The sequence below is a fragment of the Neodiprion lecontei genome, chromosome 6, assembly GCF_021901455.1.
Source record: "Neodiprion lecontei isolate iyNeoLeco1 chromosome 6, iyNeoLeco1.1, whole genome shotgun sequence".
Lineage (NCBI taxonomy): Eukaryota > Metazoa > Arthropoda > Insecta > Hymenoptera > Diprionidae > Neodiprion > Neodiprion lecontei.
The window spans coordinates 17567255-17590688 of NC_060265.1; the positions used below are offsets into that span (position 1 = coordinate 17567255).

At 38.1% G+C, this 23434-nt stretch overlaps 3 protein-coding genes across 4 annotated transcripts; 1 reads left to right on the forward strand and 2 right to left on the reverse strand.

The window, feature by feature from the left end:
* Window positions 1-1184: 1184 nt before the first annotated feature.
* LOC107225768 (39S ribosomal protein L52, mitochondrial) lies at window positions 1185-2839 on the reverse strand. Its single transcript, XM_015666335.2, has 4 exons — window positions 2666-2839; window positions 2475-2553; window positions 2246-2378; window positions 1185-1456 (listed from the first exon to the last, which is right to left on the reverse strand). Exons 1-4 carry the CDS (start codon window positions 2709-2711, stop codon window positions 1292-1294), a joined length of 423 nt encoding a protein of 140 aa, XP_015521821.1. The 5' UTR covers window positions 2712-2839; the 3' UTR covers window positions 1185-1291.
* Window positions 2840-5816: 2977 nt separating this feature from the next.
* On the forward strand, window positions 5817-13239 carry LOC107225770 (armadillo repeat-containing protein 8). The gene is made up of 9 exons (XM_015666342.2): window positions 5817-6096; window positions 6232-6305; window positions 6695-7139; window positions 8857-9038; window positions 9405-9714; window positions 10053-10344; window positions 11273-11799; window positions 11925-12091; window positions 12490-13239. The coding sequence occupies exons 1-9, from the start codon at window positions 6070-6072 to the stop codon at window positions 12524-12526; spliced, it is 2061 nt and encodes a 686-aa protein (XP_015521828.2). The 5' UTR covers window positions 5817-6069; the 3' UTR covers window positions 12527-13239.
* On the reverse strand, window positions 13030-16542 carry LOC107225772 (islet cell autoantigen 1-like protein). 2 transcript variants are annotated; one of them, XM_046743968.1, is made up of 6 exons: window positions 16394-16542; window positions 15784-16052; window positions 15376-15718; window positions 14701-14976; window positions 13980-14628; window positions 13030-13849 (listed from the first exon to the last, which is right to left on the reverse strand). In XM_046743968.1, exons 1-6 carry the CDS (start codon window positions 16402-16404, stop codon window positions 13733-13735), a joined length of 1665 nt encoding a protein of 554 aa, XP_046599924.1. In that variant the 5' UTR covers window positions 16405-16542; the 3' UTR covers window positions 13030-13732. The 2 variants fall into 2 exon arrangements, with proteins under 2 accessions (XP_046599924.1, XP_046599923.1); XM_046743967.1 differs by having other exon boundaries at window positions 13030-13852.
* Window positions 16543-23434: the final 6892 nt, after the last annotated feature.

Below are 23434 nucleotides of genomic sequence, written 5' to 3' on the forward strand. Positions count from 1 at the left end.
AGTTTCAAGGGTGGATCTGGGGATCCCGTTAATCTATTCAACGCTACTTGAACTGATTCATGTGCCAAATTTCACAATCTTCAAGCATAAGCAAGCTCTGGTGGCCTTAACTAGCCATATGCAAAGGTACTTGTTACTCATATGTCAAAAAAATATTTATTGTGTTTGCGTTTTCTTACATTCTGCACCTAAAATTTATAAGAAAGTATTCTGAAACAATTCAAAACGCATTTCAGGACGTGTTCTATGTTTACTCGATACAATATTATAGAATATCAATACATTTTTATACAACATTAAGATAGTAGCGAAACTACCGTATAATATCTCAAAACTCCGTAATGCAGCGGGACAGGCTCCGGGCTTATCTGTAGATCCTTTTCTTTTCTCTAAATTGATGGACACCATCTAATATAACATAGTATCGATGCAAAAGTTCATATTAATGTATAAAATCTGTGTAATATTGTTGCAATACATATGAAATATCATATTGTTCAAAAACTTTACTGCTCACCTCCATACTCCTATTTTTTGGATAACTCTTGCAGATATTCATAAAGGTTCGACCAAAATACTTTTCAAGCTACACAGGGTTACCAAAGACAAAATTCAAAACCCCAGACAATAGACACTATAACAGCATTACAACCTGATCACCTGACGCGTTGACTGAAGATATAGGTATATCCCCAGTCAACGCCTGCCGAGATACCAGCGTGAATATGGGGCGTCAACGAAAAAAATTTTGTCCGACTTATCATTGAAAATGATAGATTATATGTGACTTTTATTGTCATTTTTTATCTTTTCATCAAAGTCTTAAAATTTCTAATATTACCGGCGATTAAGTTTGATTGTTACGTCGCTGTTATTTCGTGTCTCGCCGAATCTTTATCCACGTTCATTTACTTAGCCCAATTTCTTTAGACAGCCCATGGTTTATTCCAAACGTCCCAAGAAGGATCTTGTTGCTTTTCACTTCTATAGTTCCACTTTGGTCTTCAATTATTATTGCAGAAAACAATTGGTGCCCAACATTAATGTGGAATTAAAGTGCATGTGGCCGAAGTATCACACTAAGTTACAATTTTTCTTCTTGTTTCGGAACGTTAACGTTACTAACTTCAACCTAATGGAATAAGGGAATCGACCTATCACTTCTGCCTTTGAAATCAGTATCATTTGGTAGAATAATTTTATTCATGTTAAGAAGCAATCCTAAATAATAACAATACAAATAATACAGTAATCATTCATGAACTGGTGACTGACAATCCTCTACCAGCAATTAATTGTCTTGGTCTATCGTAAGTTGTTTTGCTGCCAGTAATTGACCTTTGGGTTTCAGTTTCCTATCTAAAATTGCCTGAATTCTAGCCGCTTCTTCTTTTTGTAATCGATCGTGTCTTTCCACAGCATAATCAATTTCTTGTGTCAATTTTATAATTCTTTCCTGAAAATAAAACCGAAAAGATCTAGGTTTTAACACAAAGTGCGTAAATTACAGTTTATAAAGACTGAGACTGATAACAGGTAACTTTCAATTAGTTTTAAAAATGGAAAAAATTGGAGATGTATTGCTAATTTTTAATTAGTGGTGCTTTAAGTATCATTTACATGTATTTACCTCATTTACTTGTTATTTGATTAGGCAGTAGTGCACATGAGTTACGTGTTAAGTATTAATCAATTTCCAAATGAGATAACCTAAATTTAAAGATCTAATGCTGCAAGGTCTGGATTTCATTATAATTTTACTTACATTTTCAACCAGATTTATGAAATATCGCATGTATTACCTTATAGAGTAGCCAAACTTGTTTTAAGTTCTTACTATTGTGGTGGAAAAAAGTGGATATATGTGTTTCTTTGTGATATATTATAAGAAATTTGACAAGTAGGAATCTTTCAGAAAACTTTTCATTTCGAAATGAGTCATAAAAATTGAACTCACAAACTGCAAAGTAAGAAACACCGAGAAAATTCATGAAGATATTGGCTTATTACATTTATTTGATGCATGTAGTCTTTAAAGCCCAATATTTGTATTAAAATGGTATAGAAACTTAGAATTAAACCACCAAAAAAGATCGTATGGAGTTCACTGGATAATTAAACTATGAACTGCGCAATATATAAATCGCAACTGCATTTTTAAAAGGTGAGGAATAATGAGAAAAATAAATAGCTACCAGCTCAGCTTATACACATCACGTAATAATGTAATCATTGGTATATTCACCGCATATTCCCGTTGTTTCTCAAGGCGATCTCTATGTCTGACACCCAAAGGCGTTGGGCGACCATCCTTGAAGGAATAATCTGGTAAATTTGTGAGTGGACCAAAAGTATTGGGATTCGCTGTGAGACCTTTTCTGCAAGAAAATAGTTGAAAGATGATAAATTTGTAAAAGTGATTGACCATAATTACATATAGGTCAATGCCAAGATTGACCAAACATATTTCTTACTTAGCTCTCCATCTTTGGTCAAATTGCAATGTCAAAGATGTTGAAAATCTTCTTACACTTAGTATGATACACGTGTGATCTGAAACATTTGGAAATATTCATCGGTAAGCTGTTAAATTTTCGAGTTTGCATCTTAACCCAATCTAACCTAAAAATATTTTAAAGTAACTCGCAAGAATTTTATCTCTCACCTACATGTTGACTCGCTCTGTACGCAGTTTGAATCATAAGCGCCATTTTAATTTGGGATAAGACTATTTTCTTTCAAAGCATATGTTTTTATCTTTACCAAATTATAAGATACCCGAATTCATATCCATACATTGGCCGTGTTAAATTTCTCACACCTACCGATGACTAAAGATATATGAAGATCGCCAGCCCTAAGTTGTGTTTCATAATGGTTTGTGAGGCACCGTTGACTGAATATAGTCTTCAGTCAACGGAGGCAGTAACGGGTACGGAGGTAATTCTAGTACTCTGCACGTACCGACGCGTCTTACGAGATCCCAATGGAAAATCGAGTCAACAAAGATCGGTCAAATCAAAAGATTCATCATTCCACAAGTAAATTACTTATGCCATACTTATAAGGTATTCAAGTTATCGTTGACGAATTCGGAGACTGATAATTTTGTTGCAAATTTTAGATTTCCCGTTAACTGCTCTGATCGAGAACATCAATAATAAAAATAGTAATAATAATCCTTTATTAAAGTGGTTCGTTTCACCTAAGTATCGTATCGGATGGGTGTCAAGCTAGGACCCTATGTAAAATTGCAAATAAGCGACTGATTCCTTCAGAAACTAAATTCATATGAATTCATAGGATTGATGTAAATAATATTGCCTCAATTAAACAATATTTGAAAATTATGTTAGAATGCCTTGTATTTTAAGTATATTAGCAAAGAATCGGTGATTCCGTAAGTCAGTCGCTTAATACCTGGAAGTAAGAGTAAAGTAGAGCAGGGCGTTGGCAGTGGTAGATAGAAACACCCGCATTTGCACGAGGGATAATGGAAACTGCCGAATACCTTGTTCAGGTGTAGCCAGACCCCAGTCCAAAACACCGACCAGCAATGCAGCGCCTAAACAGCGCGATCCGTTTTACATTTTTGCAAGTACCATTCAGGAGCCAATCGGTAGGCCGGGGATTTGAACTCGAGTCCTCCCGCTCCGCAGTCACGAGTGTTAGCACCTGAGCCAATACGGTCAGTATGGCTCAACGTCGTAAGAAGATCTGGCGAAAATCCAAGAAAAGGAGCGACTGTTTACTCGCGTCACCTTATAGTGCGTTTAAGGGCCCTAAATCATACTACTGCGTTCTTGAATAGAAAGAAACAAAGATTGACCTCCACTCTCATTCCACTCTAATCGCTGTCTCTTTCTACCAGCCGACCATATTTTGCGCGTGTTCGGAAATTGACTGAAAGTACTGTCAGTACTGAAAATCTACAGTATACGTCACTTGGATTTTCACCATTTTCAGTAATGACAGTACTTTCAGTCAATTTCCGAACACGCCCTTTACTGGTCTAGGCATAGTCCATACTATGGCCATACTATACGCCAATGGTGACGGAGGCATCTCTCGCTCAACCCCCTGACACTCCTGTTTTTTTGAGTCCGTCTTAACCACGGTCTTACATACAGGGCCGTGTTCGACGGTCTCTTCTTTTTGATGAACTTCTTCAAAATGATAGGAGCGCATGCGCAGAACGTACTTCCTGCTGCGCGAGACCGGCACATGCGCAAATTATTACAATGAGGATATAACCTCAACACCTGGTAAAATGTGTCAACAAGTTATGTGTTTTACCATAACTTGTTGCTTCTGAGACATCTTTTGTTCTAGGTATAAAGGAAAATCGCCAGTGAAAACAATACCAACAGTGTTCGATTCGTGGTTTGACCAATTTACCCAGGTTTTGAGGTTATATTCTCATTGTAATAATTTACGCAAGTGCCGGTCTCGCGCAGCAAGAAGTACGTTCTGCGCATGCGCTCCTATCATTTTGAAGGAATTCATCAAAAAGAAGAGATCGTCGAACACGGCCCAGGTCTTGAAACTCATCGAAATTTGCGAGGTGAGGGAAATACGCTTACGCCGCATTTTTGGTTTTTCGACGCTGCCGCTAGTTCGCACTGTCGTAAGGTAATGTTTGCAAACACAACCTATAAATTTCCCAAATTTTCCAAATGTACTTAAAGATGTTTTCAAGTATATCATTTAACATTTACCTCGAGAATTTTAGAAACAATATAATTTGATGGAGAATCTTTGTTGATACTGCCCTGCAATTTTTCTATCTCTTTCCCAATAACCTTACTCTACCACCCCGCCTCTAGCGGTTCCAACGGGAATTAAATGCTATTTCTCAAGCGTTCAGCCCCCACCACCAGAGTTTCCAGACCTGTATGTAAGACCGTGGACAGAACTAACTCTGTCCTTCGGTCTCATTCGGTCTCTGCTTCAGTAGCCACGTAAAACCGCGTATCCTATCACTATAAGTCTATGGGACGGATGCGTTCTCAGCAGCCCCCTGACACTCAACACTGCTCATATACTAAAAAATTGTACGCGTTTTGTCCCCGTTTTTTAGTTCCTCTACGTGGCGCTAGTAGACTTCTGACCACGGTCTTACATACAGGTCCGGAAACTAGTAGGGTAGGGAATGACTCAGATAATGAGGCAAAACCGTGGTTCTCGTCTTCGCCGTCTGCAGCGCTGCCCCCTCGGGGTGAGCCAATCATAAATCAGATAAGAACAGCTGATTTTTCGGAATCAACAATCCTGAATAACACTCAAAACTGATGAAAGATGCGAATAAAAATGATTGAGATGTTTATTAGCATTCCATGGCGGGCGTGATAATTGTTTTATTTTAAAGGAATTCTCAAATGTTTAAGTCAATAAAATCCATAAACATCAAGCGAGGGCTCACAACTTTTGAGACAGTTTGAGATCTTGTGTAGATGATCCACCGTTTACACACTTTACACTGAGTTATGAACTGTCAAAAACTTCGATGAGCAGGTTATCTTATCGGTATATATTTATATCTATCATAGCCCGGGCCAGTGGCGCCCCTAGCGGATAGATAGGAAACAAGACCGTGTGCCTCACTACCGGTGACACCCCCTACCACTCAAAAGTGCCGGAGTTACCAGACCTGTATGTAAGACCGTGCTTCTGACACGCTCGCTGCTCTCGCTGACCGCGCGCAAGCTTGTCAGACAACTACTAGCGTGACTAGTGGTGGAGATCGGCGGCAGAATCGAGGGACATTTTGCGAACCACTTTTAGCAGCGTGTGTCAGGGGGCTGGTTCACAGAGATCCATGTTCGGCAGACGTCGTTTCTTGTGCTCCAGGCTTTAAGTCAAACCTAGTTCGTATGCGGATTAGTTCACATATTACCGTCACGCTTCAATGCCAGACATGGCTAAAAGTTTCGTAACCTTGTGTAGCAGAAGCGCGTTTACGTCTACGTAAAAATAATAATAAATTATTTAAATACTCCATGCGTCAAATGGCGATCTGAAAATATCTTAATCTAAAGAGTAATAGTGTATTTACTATTTTAAAGAGCCATGGTCTCGTTGATGCAGCCGTATATGGTGAGTATATCAATACAACAATATTGCCTGATACGTGACAACCGGCCTGCAACTTGACGTTTTCACTACTTGTATCTTGAATGTCGATGAACGGTTTTACTTCGATTATTCAATGATATGTCATCGCATTTCTAGGACGTTGAAAGTTCTAGAAGCTACATCGACGAGTTATATTCTCCCAGTGGCCAAAAATGCCTGGAGGCTATTATGTGAGTATCTATAAACGATTTTTTCAACTATCCTAACCTCAAAACGTCTCATCGACATAAAATATCTAGTCTCATTTCCCATCCATTAGACACTTACATGTCATAACTTGTCATATATTATACCTTACTTCAAGTACCCCTGAGCAATATTCTCTTCTTTGTTAAGAGTATTTCTTCCATGCACAGCTTTATAAAATGTTTTCGTTTTCCGGGACTGTTCTTACTCTACAATTCCATAAATTTATCGATCATTGGAAATGACCAACAGCAGCGTTTTAAGTCATACATGAGCATTCAACCTTGTGAAATAAACAAAATTATTTCATGATTTATCCTCAAAGCAGGTCATTTACATCAATTTGTCTACATTTGCATTTAATTTTCAACAGCTGCCTAAAAAATTCAGTCATTGGAAGCAATCGGCAAAAGGGTTCAGTTATAGCGCAAGGCGTGGTGCCTAGACTGCTGCAGTTGCTAAGTGACTCGACCGGAAGAGTAGGAGATCGTGTGCGGCTTGAATCTGCTGTTACTTTGGGTTCCCTAGCGAAAGGAACTGATCAGCATGTCAGAGCGCTCATAGAACTGAATGTAGTTCCACTGTTGCTGCAAGTGCTGCTGGCCAGCACCAATCGTTGTAACGAACCTGACGATGATAATCAAACACCATTGGTCGAAGCATGTCTCAGATGTTTGAGGACCGTTTTTCACCACACAGCAGCCCCTGTTCATGCTATATATCAGGATCCTGGATTGGTTCCACGCTTATTGGCACTAGCTTCTAAATCTGTTACCAATCAAGTGTGTGTTGCTACCATTTTAACAGCAGCGTGCAAGGTACTAAGGATTATTCTCATTCACGTTTATAGTGCTGATTTTTTTTCACTTTTGCGCTACATATTACTACGTGTTGCAATGATGCATCATATCTTTCTCTGAAACTTCCTGTGATCAACCCTCATTAATCGAAGAAGTCGAAGTTTGTAATGGTATTGTTATAGTACATTTTTGGCAACAGTAATTACTTCGTAACATTAGGATTAACTGAAATTCAGTAAACTATAACATAGTATTAAACTGATTATACATTACAATTTAACATCTTCTAAAATAGTCTGAAGTTCCAAAATTAAGATGATCACCTTTCGTTATGGTAGCATTAATAACCTTCAACCTCATATTAATGAAAAACTGGTTTATGTGATTGGTTTTAAGTGCCTGTAATACATGTTAATCTCCTTCCGTGGAATTTTTTAATTCTATATTAGTGCAATCTTTGCAGCATTCTTTAAAGCTTTGTCTACAATATGTAGCTGAATTTTTGTTTTTGCTTACTTCTTATCAACTCAATCCTGGTATTTTTAATTGGTATCTCTGAGTTTTTGTACAGTGGTTGTATAGATCTTCATACAAATCTTGAAAGTATAAAACCATGTGTGTATTCATCAACGATGTCACTAAATTTTTGCTAATATTGCGAGGGTTTCTAAAGGCTTTTTATGAAATCCAGAGTTTGGATAAGCCATGAATATAGTCATAATAATATTGTTGCGATTATGCTAAACATTTCTTTGTCACCCATATTCTTCGGATATAGTTTATCCAAACTCTGAATCATCGATAATTATATTTCTTTACCTCAATGGGAAAGCAAAATTGGAACCATTAGCTTGAATAACATTGTAAGGCATACTTTTTGAAATTTTCAGGAAAAGCTAAGAAGAGTAATATTGTCAGATTATAGCCAAGTACGAAATAATGTTGCAGAATTTGTCATATTCCATATCGTCATACGTTTTTTCCCCTTTTCACTGTGTTCTGCCACTAATTCATCTTATAATTAGTCGACCACTGCGATAATACAATCGACAGAAGTTGCAATGTGATTCAAAGAAAAGTATTAAACTGTGAAAGCTCTACTGTAGAGCAAAACACGATTTTGAGATATTTTTCATTAATAATTGTGAAAAATGCATATAACTTACGCTCACTTTATATGTATGGATTAGAGTAACAATTACGTTTCAAAATTTGTAAGTTACAACGTTATACAAGCCAATAATTCATCTAAATCAACATATTTTTTCCCCATCTTATTATCATCTGAAAGTAAACAACATTAATATACAAAAATTTTTGAAGTGAACTTTCTCGATAACGTATATGAAAGAAATAAATTTACAATGAGAAAAATTAATGGATGACCATGGGAATCGAACCCGGGACCAGCGGAAGCCTGTCCATGGACTTATACCCACTGTACCACGAGGCATCCCCGCCGTTGTCACGTTAATCGTTCTCGTCTAGTATTATTGTTGTGCACATTGATAGTATTGTGTATATGTGGTTGATCGACTTTACTCCCACTTATACTCATTAGGTGCATGCGACTTTGCCTAACGAGTATGAGTGTGAGTAAAGTCGATCAACCATACATACACATTTTCAATGACAACTCTACATACTTGTTTCAAACCAAAGTCTGTACCAAATGATAAATATGTTTCTGAACTCATTGATATGTTTGATTCATTTATGTATAACGCGACAGCAGACAGCTGAAGAGCAGAATGCACTATCCCGAGGTGGAGCTGTTGGTGCGCTTGCAACGCAGCTAGACTCTCCTCTTTCTGATGTTCAACTACCAGCTCTCGCCTGCCTTGCAAATATGTGCTATCAGAATCACACGGTATCTGCACTAGTTGCTGCAGCTACAACCAACAGCTCTCAAGGCAGGTCAGTTATACCCTGAATTAATCAGATTGAGTAATTTGCAGACAATTTTAGTCAGTCACAATACTCTCGTAATTTCATCATAGATTTTCATACAACTCATAAATATTTGAACTGTTTTTATATTTTCATTTTTTCCAGTTTCTTAACAGTAATAGAATAAATAGTACCCAAATTTCAGTAGTAATATGATTAAGTAGTATGAAATATTTGAAGTACTATTTGCTCTAAAAACCGTGATCTGAATTTGTAAAACTAGTAATAATGCATTCCTGGTTAAATATATTGGATTTTTCGATATCTGGCATTCTTCTATGCCTGCAATTACACACTATGTTCTTTGTTATATTTATCTTATATTCTGAACAGAGCCGTGCCAGTTGCATTGGGCCAGCTGATGGGTCGCGAAAGAAGCGCACTAGTCCAACTCGAGGCAGCTCGGTGCGTTGCATATATGCATAGAGCTGGCGCTTTGACTTCGACAGATCCACGAGTTGTATATAGGGCACTGCCTTGTTTGGTAAGGCTTTGTCATCGAGAAAGACCTCCTAGAGAAAGAGTGGCTGCAGCAGAAACACTCGCGTACCTGACCGAAGTCGACACGGACCTACAACGACTAGCATCTATTAGCAATCACCTTATATCCAACCTTGCAGAATTGCTGAAGCCACATCCATCGGTAATTATGCTAACAAATTATTCCAATTTTGAAGGCTTAGTGTATGTGCAGTAAGATTATTATAATACAAACTTTTTCTAATATTTTTACTCGCGCACCCTGTAAGAATTCTTAATTTTCATAGTTGCAGCGTAGTCGAAGCAAAAAAACTTTTTATGTCATTTAAGGCATCTTGTTCGTCAAAAAAAAAAACCTCAGAACGTAATTGGAGCATTTTAGACACTGAACTGAATATCTGTACAGTGATCCTTACACGTATCTATTCAATAGACTTGTGATCAGCTTAACTAAGTTTTGAACATGCAAAGGTGAAAATTACATTACATTATTTCTTGTAGGTGCTAGATGCAACGCTTTCGCAGGATATGCGCCAAGCGGCATTCAGAGCATTTGCATCTTTGGGTGCAAATGATGAAGATATTCGTAAGAGGATCATTGAAACAGAGAACTTGATGGAGCAGGTGGTGGGCGGTTTGCAAGATCCCGGTGGACCACGAGTACGACTTGCGGCAGTTCGATGCTTGCACTCGCTATCGAGAAGTGTGCAACAACTGCGCACCACATTTCAAGATCACGCAGTATGGCGACCACTTATGCAACTATTACATGGAGCAGACAGAGGACTAGAGGGTACGAATGCTAAGCGCAATAAGCCTATGATATATGGAAAGAGTGCCAGTATGTTACGCAAACGATACGACACATCGTATAGCTACATTCCGGTTCGCGTTGGCCCTTGAAACTCCACAGTCGGTAATACATTTAAATTGGTCTTAAGAATTTTTCTATAACTCAACATGATTACTCAATTTAGTTTTACCACCATTAAAATATCTAATTAGCGCTGGTAGGAGTCACATTTCTCTTTTAGTGACAATTTTGCTAAGTGTGTATTCAATTTATGCGCGGTGCAGGTCGCATTTGAATTTTGACAGTTGGATTAATCATAGTGCGCTATTTGTCATCGAGTTTCTGTCATTTTATCGTAATTGAGCTTTACAATTGCACAAACTGCGTCAAGTACCTGCAATTAACAAATATCATTGTAAATTTCCTGACTTTGTCCTATATTTGTCGGCCCACGAGCTTAATCAATTTTCAACAGAGCCAATTTTTAAAACTTTGAGAAGGCCATGAGAAAAAACAAATAGAAATTGTTTGTTTTGAAGACTGCACTCACGACAGGGTTTTACAACATAAGGTGTAAATAAACTAATTAAAAGTAAGAACGGTAATCAAACGCACACCAAAAACATAACTAATTACCAAATTTTTCCAATCTCCATTATTTTGCTATAAATCTTGACTCATTTTTGCAAAATTGCACCTCTTGCTTCACTATTTTGAGAGTTTTCTGCTGCCAGCCCTGAGTATTGAAAAATACTCCAATACACATATGTTTATTGAAGATTTGTGAAAGAGTCATTTAGAAGTTGGAGATGCAGGGCATGAGTCGCGCCATCATCTCAACAGGGAACCGATGTACTGCACTTTATTCCAATCAGTATTGTTTTGGTTCCCATCGCTCTTGGTTGTATTACCTATATTACACCATTAGGTAGGGGATTAGAAGGCGAAGAGGACTTGCTAACTGTGGCCTCTAGCACCCTGTGCAACCTGCTATTGGAATTTAGCCCAAGTAAGGAGCCTATTCTCGAATCAGGTGGAGTGGAGTTGTTATGTTCATTGACCAGGCGACCAGACCCTGCGCTACGCCTAAACGGTATTTGGGCGCTGATGAATGTGGCTTTCCAGGCTGAACAGCGTGTCAAATCGCAAATCCTCTCTTGTCTCGGTACCGATCAAATATTTCGTCTACTTGCTGATCCGGAATTGGCTGTTCTAATGAAAACACTTGGCTTGTTACGAAATCTTCTGTCAACAAAGGCACACATTGATCGTATTATGGCAGAGCATGCTGCCCACGTGATGCAAGCTGTCATTCTGGTATTGGAAGATCCTGAACACCCAGCTGATGTCAAAGAGCAAGCTCTGTGTATTCTAGCAAATGTCGCCGATGGGGATCGCGCACGCGATCATATCATGGCAAACGAAGACGTCTTGAAGAAACTCATGGATTACATGGTTTGTGCATACATTATTTACTCCGTTTCTTTTCTAACAAAACCAATTCATATCACATCATATTTCTAACTATTGACATAAAACAAATAGAAATATATCAGTATTAACGATCTTAATGTCTTCAGATGCACAGTAATGTGAAGCTACAAGTGGCAGCTATTTTCTGTGTATGTAATTTGGTCTGGAGGGAAGAGGACGGGGCTGCGCAACGTCAGGCACGATTACGCGAACTAGGCCTTTACCGTATTTTACAACAATTACGACACACCAAGGACTCACAGCTATTCGAAAAGTATGTACATGTACATAAATATAATCACTAAAATTTTCGGCCTTTACGACCTTTATTTTTACAACGACGAGAAATTAGTTATGATCAGTTGAAGATAATGAAAGATAATGAGTTGCAATCCTCCATTCACTTACATAATTTACTTTGTCAACAAAGGCTAACACTTTCAATGGGTTTGACTTTTTCGAATAGTTCAAAAAAATTTGAGTACGAGTTGTTTTTACTCTATGATTTTATATCATGCAGAATCATAAATAAAAAAACAAATATTTAAGATTTTTTATTATGAAATTATCCAACTCGAATAATACGAGAAACAGTTCCTTAATTTCTTCAAATATCAGAACAAACTTCTAAGTCAACTTTTTACTGAAAATTATATTTATTTTTCGTTTCAGAGTAAAGGCTGCCATGTCTCAGTTTACCGATGCTTGAGTACAAAATCGACCGACTGATTCAGTTACGTTACCAACTAAAACGGTTTTAACTCCTTAAACCTCCTTCGGCAACCGTAAAATTCACAAATAACAATCAGTCACTGTAAACTCAAATCCAAACCCAGCCCATACTGTGATCGTTTATGTACTTTTATGTGCTCCCTGTTTGTAGATTAGGTGCTCAAGATTTTAAAAAAATCTCGCTTTAAGCTATGCCTGTGAGTAAGGTCTCCCTTCGTATTTCTTTTTCGTACAATTGATAAAAAGCTTTTAATCAATTGAATCAAATTACTGCAGATTTGTTTGTCTTTATAACATTTTTCGTCCTGGGAGTTTTTACGATAGTAACATTGAAACGAATCCCATTGATATCACACAATATTACAAACTGATCATGGTAATACATTTTATGGAATGACAAATGTGAAATATCAGTTACTACCTTACGTCAAAATGTGAAGGATCGTATGGGTAACTGATGCATCGTGAAATAGCGTAACGTCATTTGTAATACTTTTATTGTGGTCAACACGTCCCTTTTCATAATGGATTTGACAGGTGATCAGTACAGTACAGAAAATATCGAAAAATTTGTAATTAAATTAAATTAATTTAAACCCACACAACAAAGAGTGGTCTCGTATTTCTAGGAGCCATTTTTAAATAATAAATTCCTGTAAAAATGTAATAATATATTATTATTAAAAATTACGATCAAATCCGTAGAATTTTGAATGTAGTCTAATACATCTAAATATGTATAATACGATTATTTTCGGTAGAAACTCTTTGGTATAAATTCCTCTGTGTTTAAACATTGTACGAGATTCGTGAACATATTTCACTAATTTTTTTTATAAACTGCTATGCTCATCTCCATGTCGGAATGTTCGTTAGTAACGATAGATACTTCAATTAAGTACAAATAGACATATAGGTAACTTTTAATTCGGTTATTTTTACTTACATTATAGAGATTTCTTTCAATATTTTGCACTCTCAATAATAATTAAAAGTTACATTTTCTAAAACTAAAAGTATAATTTAAATTTAAAGGATGCTAAATGACTAGGAATAATGGCCATATAATGTATTCAACAACGGCAGACCTGTAACGCCGTATAAAATTAAACATGGCCACATCATATAAATAATGACGAATTACTAGTTCAAATATTTTATATATATATATAAAAACGTTGGACTAAGCAGGGGCATTTCTATCGCTGATTAGACTATCCATCGGATTGTTGGCAAGTGGATCTAACTCAGCAAATAAGTCCAGCCAAGAGTTTCCTGTTTTATTTGATTTACTTTTGTTCTGCTGAAATGAAAATGTTTGGCAATTATTACTTAGTGAATAGCAATAGCAAGTCTCGAAAATTCAATGCTTGCTATAGAAGCAAGTATTATTTTACTAAGATTAAAATTTATTTCGTTTATGTGCTCGCCTTATTGTCGTTGCTTGCGCTAACAGGATCTTTCTGATTTGTACCAAGTGTGGCAGCTCCTAAACTCTGTTTCAATATACCGGGTGGTAAGAAAGTATCACCAGACATCATTTCCCAATCATTGGCACTCGTAGTAGGTGTGGTATTTAAAATTTCTTCAAATAAGGCTACACTTTCTGAAGTTAACAAGTCAAGAGGTGCTTGCGGTTGTTGTTGTTGAGGATTAAAGAGTGGAGAGTTGGTAAAATCAAAACCAACACCAGTGCCAGTAAATGAATCCATTGCCAAATCCAGCTGTGTCAGACTTTCATCCAATTTTACTTGGTCTATCTTTTTTGCAGATTTCTCTTCGTTCAATTTCTTGGTCTGTGGATCTATGTTATTAAAGAAATCAGCAAGCTCCTTGTCTTCGGTGCTGTTTAAAAAGCTCTGAAGACCTTTATCTCTGTTCTCATCGTCAGTATTCAAATTCAATTGTGAAAGACTCAATTCCGTATTGTCTGGAATATGCGAATCATCTCCAATATCCAGTAATTTTTCATCATTATCTTTCTCGATGTTACCTGCTTCCGTTTTCTTCTCATCAGTTGCTTTCACTTCTTGAGCTTCCTCCACATTGTCATGATAGTCAGACTCGAAGAACAATAATCTATAATATCAATATAAAACCAACAGTTTTTGGTAGAAGCATTTAGATTACCTAAATTGCTAGTTCACTCACTTATCTTTGTCATCCAGATCCTCGTTGCCGCCTGTTTTTTGTGCCAGTTTGATAGAAGTCTCCGCAAGTTCCTTTACAACCATAAAATCGTACTGTTGGTAGCCCTTGAAGCTGTTTGCAATTGTTGCATATGCTTGAGCAGATTTTTTGGTAAAATTCAACAAGGTACTTTGGTACAGAACAAGTGCGTGACTAAACATATTGCATCTCGCCGCTGCCAATAAATCCACTTTCTGCAGGCAGTCCAGAGCCAAGTGATCAAACGCTGATTTACCTCTGTTAAAACCAAGATAACATCATAGCAATAGAACAACAAAAGTGTTCTTTGAAAAAATAATGCTTTACGAATCTTACATAAATTGAAACACTTGCGACTATGTTTTACAAAATGTATTCGATTTTACAAAGACTTAAAATCAGTTTTGCCACACTTGTAACATATAAAAGGGTTTTTTTAAATCCTAGCCAATTATTCTAGTATATCACGTTTCAAAGAGAATGGGAAACATGTATGTTATATTCTATTATTCTGTTTTTCAGAAATTTCAGAAATAAAGAAAATTGGGGTTCTCAAATTCCTGATTATAGGAGTACAAATGACAAACTGATTTGATTAAAATTAAAACGTTGCAGTTCATTTTATAGTGTTTCTACATTGAAACTACACATGCCTACCTTCGAACTCTAGTTTGAACCTTTCTGAACCGTTCCAGTTGCTTAAAAGTATCTGGGTCCAATTCTTGAGATACATTCTTCATCCAAGAAAGGGCAGCTCGATATTCAGTTCTAGCTTTTTCCATAGATTGAACATTTTGCAAAGTGTCCTCAATTGCCCTTTGCCGAAAAGTCTCAACCTCCTGATACAATCTGACTAACGGTGCTCTGAGAGCAAGTCTTTGTTGCCCTGAGTAGGATAGAGATTTCCCAACAGCTGACATCATCTTGCCAGCTCTAGTTTTATCCTGCTTACCAGCTTCCTTCAGAAATCGACCCATGGCATTTTCTTCTTGCGCTAGATCTATAAGAAAGTTTGATTTTTGATTGAGCCAGTAGTACAAGGATATCAGGAAGTAAAGCACTTACTGCATAAACGTTCTTGGTATTTGTCGATTATTCTTTGCAGATGCAAACAAGATTCTTGGATACTACGAAATAATTCCAGCTTAGAATCAAGTTCCGCATCCGAAGCAACAATGCATTCATCCTCTTTTTTACCAAGTTTCTGCGATAAAGCTTGTTTTGTCACCCAGTATTGATGTTGCATTTTAGTTATTGCCGAATCGTCTGGTAAGTCAGCTTTTTGCACCCAGCGATCAAAGGCACTGCCTGACATGCCGGATGTACCCCTATCGCTTGAATACAAAAAAAACAACATATTTCTTGAAAGCATACTGTTGATAATATGTTTCCAAATTATACTGATATTAAGTAAAAAAATGTACATTTCAAGAGAGAAACAGTACGATTATGGTCTGATTGATACATTTTGACTTAACACCATTGCTGGTAAACTGCTGCTTCTTAATATATGCTGTTAGGTTTCTTATCAAAAGTCAAGAGATAAGAATAAAAACTAGTGTATGGTTTCCGGGCAGCCCTATGCAAACGGTAAACTGAATTTATAATATTACGGCACTAACATTATACGCGATCAATAAAGTCAAACAGATTACGTAGGAATTATGAGACTTACTATGCATTCATGGTGAAAAGTTTCGGACCAAGTAAAATATATCTTGAAAATAATATTCTGGTAAAAATCTAACAGTTTGACATTTCACATGCTTGAACTCTACCTACAGGCAGCGGGCAGCCATTTACAAGCGTCGCAGCTGGAAATGAACATTTTTTTATTAGCGTGCGGCGCAGAGTGCAGCACCGTAGGGAGTGACAATTTTTTGCCCGCAATATTTCAAATCCAAACTATTGCCGGAGAAATGAACTTAATTTCTTGGTATCTTAACTCGTGAATCGAATATCAATTCTACCCTTGATTCCATTTATTTGCACTTAATTATAAAAGAAACATTGATCTGAAACATCAACATTTCAAACATCGACAAACTCAGTGAATTTCTTATCACACTAGCATGAAAAGTGGGCCGAACACGAAAGTAGAGAATTTCGTCTCAGTGGTGTAAAGATAGGTTCGAGTATGCGCAGTCCACAATTGCTTCACTTTCGCCCCTAGGGAGAAGAAATTGACCACCCGCGTCCCGCAAAACTACCAAGCAAAGGCCCACTACTTTTCACTCACTGTTTATAAAAACAATCGTGTCTGACTCGGGCTAAAAGTTGGCGATCATAAACTTTCGTCCCTTATCACACAATATACTATATCATTACTTGACAGAAGGTGTATTGTTTAAGTATATTGATAAGACAATGTAGCTTGATCATTCGTTAACGGATTTTCAGCTGTATCACGATAGTCACAGCATTTCGTATGATGTATCATTAACGCGAAGCATGGTTCGGTTATGTATTTATTAATTATTATCCAATTGCCGGCCAGAGGGAAAAGTCAAACGGATGACCGGAAAATTATCAAAAAAATGGCTTATTTGCGAGCTTATTTGTCTTTGGATAGTAAAATACGATTCCGCTTTATCTTTAGCGTCGCGCAGCAATAAAAAATCCAATTATGCTTCCGAAGATATTTTCATACTTTTCATTTCAGAATTCTTCGGATTCTGAAGATACATTTAGTGATGATTATAATGGACTTACGAGCCTCCTTTAACAGTCGAGAAGTTCGAGCGTGCCGAGAGCTTTGCAGCTATCGGTCAAAAGTATTTTGTTTTCGTACCGTGATACGAGAGTTTCCCAGGTTCGAGAGAAGTTTTCCGAGGTTGAAGCGATATTTTTTATGAGTTGTAACGGTTCACTGGTTAGACTTGTTTTGATATAGTGCAGTTTTTCACTTCCAAGAGGTGCGAATTTTTGCGAACTATTGATGTAAAGAGGTCGTGGAAAGACTTCCAGTCTGAGTAATTGCTCGGGATCGTAAGGAATACTTTTGATACTGTTTTGCTCCTCCAGTAGTGGCTTGGAGAGCTGCTGCGATGATTGGCGCAATCGGTGCAGACGCAGGCTTTAGCAATTCGAGTAGATCGAGCATTTCTCCCGTCGCGTTTATGTATCGTTCTTCGCACTGTCCGTAATAATTTTTCGCCAAACACGAGAGTGTTATCATCGCATCGAGTTGATGACCTTCAGCTTCGATTCTAATTTGATTGACTTTCTCGTGCATGTTTTGGAACTTTAGCCAATTTAAATTTAACGCGTCGAGCCGCGATTGGACTTGCCTCAGGGTTGTTTTCACTTCACCGAGCTTGTGCTAGTTTTCGAGTGCACGAGAGATGCGCCGGAGGAGATCGGTTTGACGATTAATGTATTATTTGATCGTTATTTTGATAAGCGAGTAATGTTAAACTCATGCGCGGTACGAACGCACTGATACACACACACACACTTTACAACCCCGGTGTGTTGTTCATGCACAAAGTCTAGTCACGATCACTGTAGAGGATACTGCGCGTTTGAAATTAACAGACGCGAATGATTTTTGCCGATAGTCTCCACTAATAATGAGGTTTCCAATTTGATAGATATACTTGATGTACACACGACAGTTCCTTTCCACTGAATGGCTAATTCGTTTTCTCGTAAATCGCGACGATTCAGAATTTAAGTAGATTCGATTCGTGACTAATCCGGCTCGAGGAACCAAGAGATGTTTAAAGAGATAGCGATAGACTGGATCATTGAAGTGGGAACTGCGAATTAGTGATAACAAATAGGAGTGAGCAAAGCGAGATGATGATTAATAAACAATAAGGTATACTTTATTTCAGTAGATAGAAACCGATACGACCTGCATAGCAAGAAAACAGAACCATAACTGAGGTTGACACAATTGAGAGAATACATAGATGATACTCGGGTTTGATTTTGTGGTAGTAGAGCAATACATGAAATATACTGATAAAATAAACTAATCTGTTTTGAGGCACGAAACGGGCAAGCGGCAAGATTTGAAGCAGAGATTGACAGGTAAACATTGCACCCGAGTGAGTGCATACCGGGCCTAATCGGGGAAACAAGCCACCTCGGTGCCTGCTGATAGGCAACTGGGCTTTCCATTTCGTTCCTGAAATGACAATTTGTAACTCCGGTTGCCTATCTGTAGGCGTTAAGGTACTTTGTTTCCACATTTGGGCCCATAACGAGTGAAATGTGAAGGTAATCAATGCGATTCGCTACATTGCCGAAAAATTAGTCTTTACTCAATAACCATACCTATCTGCTAAGTACACGGAAATGAATTTCATACGAGACATATAATAAATGACTGAAATACAATCAAATGGATAAGCCAGCTAAAATACGAGTAAGTGGTTGTGTATGAATATTATGTGGGTGATCTGCAAGCGTTGAAAATAATATTGAATACAATTGAGCTATGAGGTATATGTAAACTTGAGTGAAACGAAGGTGAACAGAAATATGCGATGAATACTTGAACTGACTTCAAACTAACAATGCTGCCTACTAATTGTGAGTAAATGTACGTTGTATTTCTATCCATGAAAGTAATTCGTTTAATATGGTCAAATAAGCGCAGGAACTGCTCTGGGTCATCGACTTCTTTCACCTTTACTAACATCGTGGACTTTGATTTGCTCCATCATTTTTGGTAATAACTAGCGAATTCACCGAATAGCCGGATACGGAATATCTGTTGCTAGTTCATTGCCAGATATAAAATATCCGGCCATATATTCGACAGTCCGACAGCGAAAATTCAGGTGGGAGTCAAAAAGTAAAATGACCGCACTATAAAAAACAGAAGAGTCAAAAATCTACTTTGTACAATTTCAAAACAGGAAAATTAAGGTCAGAATTGAGGCTCAAACTGTATAAAGGAATAGAAAGCTCAGGAAGCCATTTTTGAAACAAATTCTCAGTGACTATTTCTCCACGTATCACGATCATTCTCTGCAATTTCTACAGATCCTTTATTTTGTTTTCAGTAATTCAAAAGAAAGGTACTTAACTTTGTGACGTCTTGAAAATCAACGTCGAAAGTAATGTTCGTTTCACTAAATTGATAAGATTGACTTACTTTGTTGGTTTATGCGATTTCACCTTCAAGTTCTGTAAGTAATACTGAACTTACACGAACTTTTATGAAGTGTTAACAAATTACGTTACGAAAAAAAAATACTTTAACAAAAGACTATATCGCTAAAGTTTGACTGTTAATTCTTTAATAAAAAAAGTATAGTATACCGGTGCAAAGAGGAGCACTTACAGAAAGAACATGATTACGGTTATTCAAATGACATTTCACCATCCCTGTTTACTTACAATTAAACGTAAGAAAATTCATAGTGTTAAGGGGATTGGTTCGCGAAAGATTAACACTTTTTATAAAGTTTATTACAAGATAGTCGTACATTGAGTATTTATCAAACGTTTATATCCGTATAAAGCTACGAAAACCTCTTAAAAAATAAATATGTAGGTACAAAATACAGGATTTTATATAAAAATTTAGGCATCATTGCATCATCTCGAATCACTTCCAAATCGTTAAAACTCTAGTAGATGCATTCGACTTGACTCTACGATGGCTTATTTTAATTAGAGTGTCTATCGTCAATCAGAACTAACGGATCTATTAGATTTTCCACCATTCAAAGGCGGTTTGAAATGAAGATATTGAGGTCTGAGCGTTGTTTTTGAATTGCAAAATTTGTACTTTGAACCGTTGACTGAAGAATATAAAGATAGTTACCCTAATGGGCTTTGGTGTGACAACCAAAAATCGTCGTGCGCTTGCGCTCCCTGAGATATTCCAACAGTAGCGTTGAGAACTTATTGCAGAACATCAGAAAGTTACCGATTTCGACATGCTGCTGGCTGCAATCGCCTTCCAAGTAACACACTCTTGGCAATGATAAATTCAAGCCAGTACTTAGCCTGAGCGTTGACTGTAGAATATAAAGACGGATACCCCTGGGTAAATTTTTGTGAACAGTTTTCGTCAAGCAACTGGGCCCAGGTGGACGTGGGAGCGTAGGAGGGTTTCGCTCTATCGACTCTGCCTAACGAGCTCGCACCGACAATCGTAGCAGTCAAAGTAGTGTCGATATGAAAGCTTAAGATTGAGTCGGTAAAATGTGAGTACGTAAGACTACTTGTCGACTGCGACTTAGGAATGTCGATCAGCTCGATCATCCCCCTGAGAAGAAGCGTAACTACGTCCGCCGCCAACCGCCTCCGACGACCGCCGCGTCCACCGCCAACTACCACAACCCCCGAGGACGGCCAAATTCCGTCAACTACCTCGTCCCACCACCGACCACCTTCGTCGTCCTCGTCAACTTTGACCCCGTCCTCCTCCTCCTCCCCCTCTCCTCCTCACCGCGTGATCGTCATCGTCATCGTCCTCATCGACCACCGCCGATCACTTCCGACCACCTCCAAACACTTTCTACTCCCTGCTCGTCCATGTATTTTATAACATTAATATTCATAATTATTCCGACAACTTTTCATTTGCTCTCTCGATCTTGAACTTTCGTAGGCATGAATCAAACCGCTGTTTCTACGTTGGATAGCGAAGCAGAATTGCTTTTTGATAAGTGTTTGTATGGCAAAAAATTCAAAGTAACTGTAATTCATCACGGATACACGCATTTTGATCGAGATGAAATGGATGCTCCGTATATGAGACAGTATTTAATGCAGTGTCCTGATTTAAAGACCTAAAAAGGTGATTATGTGCGATTTTTTTTCAATAAGAAGCGACAGAATGAAGCTTCTCGAAACTTCGAGTGTATTTTAACACACATTTGAAAGGTACGAGAAAAATTTTTATCATCCAACTGCCGCAGAACGGCAGCGTTGTTAGCTGACCCGTTGACTGAAGAATGCATCTTTAGTCAATGGCTGACCATCGAAGGGTCTAGCCGCTTGAGTCTGGAATCGGCAGGAAAGATAGAGTGCGTATTTCTTGTCTGAAACGTGAAAACTAAAATCATTATACATCATATCATATCATCATACATCATATATCATACATTATCATACATCGTACATCATACATCATATCATACATAGCATTAAAGTTTGAAACCAAAGTTTGGATGGCGAATGTTCGGAGGGTCAGAAAGTGACGTCACTCGAAATTTTTTTTCTCTTGACGTCATCGATCTATAGTTATCGCAAATCAGCTAGCCGAGTTCCTCAGTCTGGAAACAACCGCGCAATAGAGCGGACGTATGAAAATCGCGCTCCGCAGATTCTGAGTACCGGGTTCTCTACCACCTGGATCCTGCGCTCCGGGTTTGCGCCCTAGTGCAATTCGACTTCCAGGACAAGCGCCCCGTAGTTTCTATGCTCCAGGTCCGGTACCTGGTGCAACTCGACTTCCAGGACAAGTGCTCCGTAGTCTCTATGCTCCAGGTCCGGTACCTGGTGCAACTCGAGTTCCAGGACAAGCGCTCCGTGGTTTCTGCGCATGCAGGTCAGCTACCTGGTGCAACTCGACTTCAGGAACAAGCGCCCCATAGTTTCTGAGATCAAGGTCCACTACCTGCAGTAACTCGACTTCCATGACGAGCGCTCCGTGGTTCCTGCGCTCCAGGTCCGCTACCTGGTGAAACTCGACTTTCAGGACAAGCGCTCCGTAGTTTCTATGCTCCAGGTCCGGTACCTGGTGAAACTTGACTTCCAGGACAAGCACTCCGTGGTTCCTGCGCTCCAGGTCCGCTACCTGGTGAAACTCGACTTCCAGGAAAAGCGCTCCGTAGTTCTGGCTATCCAGGTCCGTGACCTGATGACTTTTGACCTTCCGAACTCGTTTTCATGTTTACAAATTTGATTATTAAAAAAGTCGTGATTTGTACTATCAAACCAATATGCATGCTTCAGCTAACATTTTGAATCGGAAAAAAAATCGAACGACCAGGATCGACAAATTGCAATTGGTGAGTAGTTGGCATAGTATACATAGGAATACATGTCAATAACGTCGTTCAATTAAAGATAAAATTGCTGTGCACAGTGTTTCAAATCTATCAGCACTTAGCTGATTGTTCTGTGGTATTTTTTGACGAAATTTACTGTCGTAAAATCACAATACGTTATACTTACATGCATGTGTAAACGTGATTTGTAGCATTATATAGAAAAAATCTTACGACCAGATTCGGTTTGCATCACATGCACAAAGACAGTGTTCATTCCGTATACTGTGAAGCAAATACCAGAATTTTTTGGGAAGTCATCGTGCCCCAGTCTCTCCTAGAACTATGTCATCTGGCAAAATACTAACAACGAGTAAGCGAGCGCACGAGCACAAAAACCTGTTACACTAGGCATCCGACCCCGAGCGAGCTTTAGCGAGCGGGTGTTTTAAAACTATAGTTATTTTCAATTCGCGTACCATTCTATTGTCAAGGTACCAAAATAACCAAAAAAGCCGTGATATCATATTAATTGTCGAGCTCAAACGTACAAGGTAACGATTTTTACCAAGAAAATTGTGAACGAAAATGAATGTGATTTAACGTATTTTTCTGAGTTTTTTAGTTCATCGATGATAGAAATATATGTCAATTCAAAGTAATTTTAGTTTTTACACTTCAGACAGAAATTACGCACTCCATCTTTCTTGCTAATTCGAGATTCCAGCGGTGAGGCGCCAATGGCCAGCTAATAT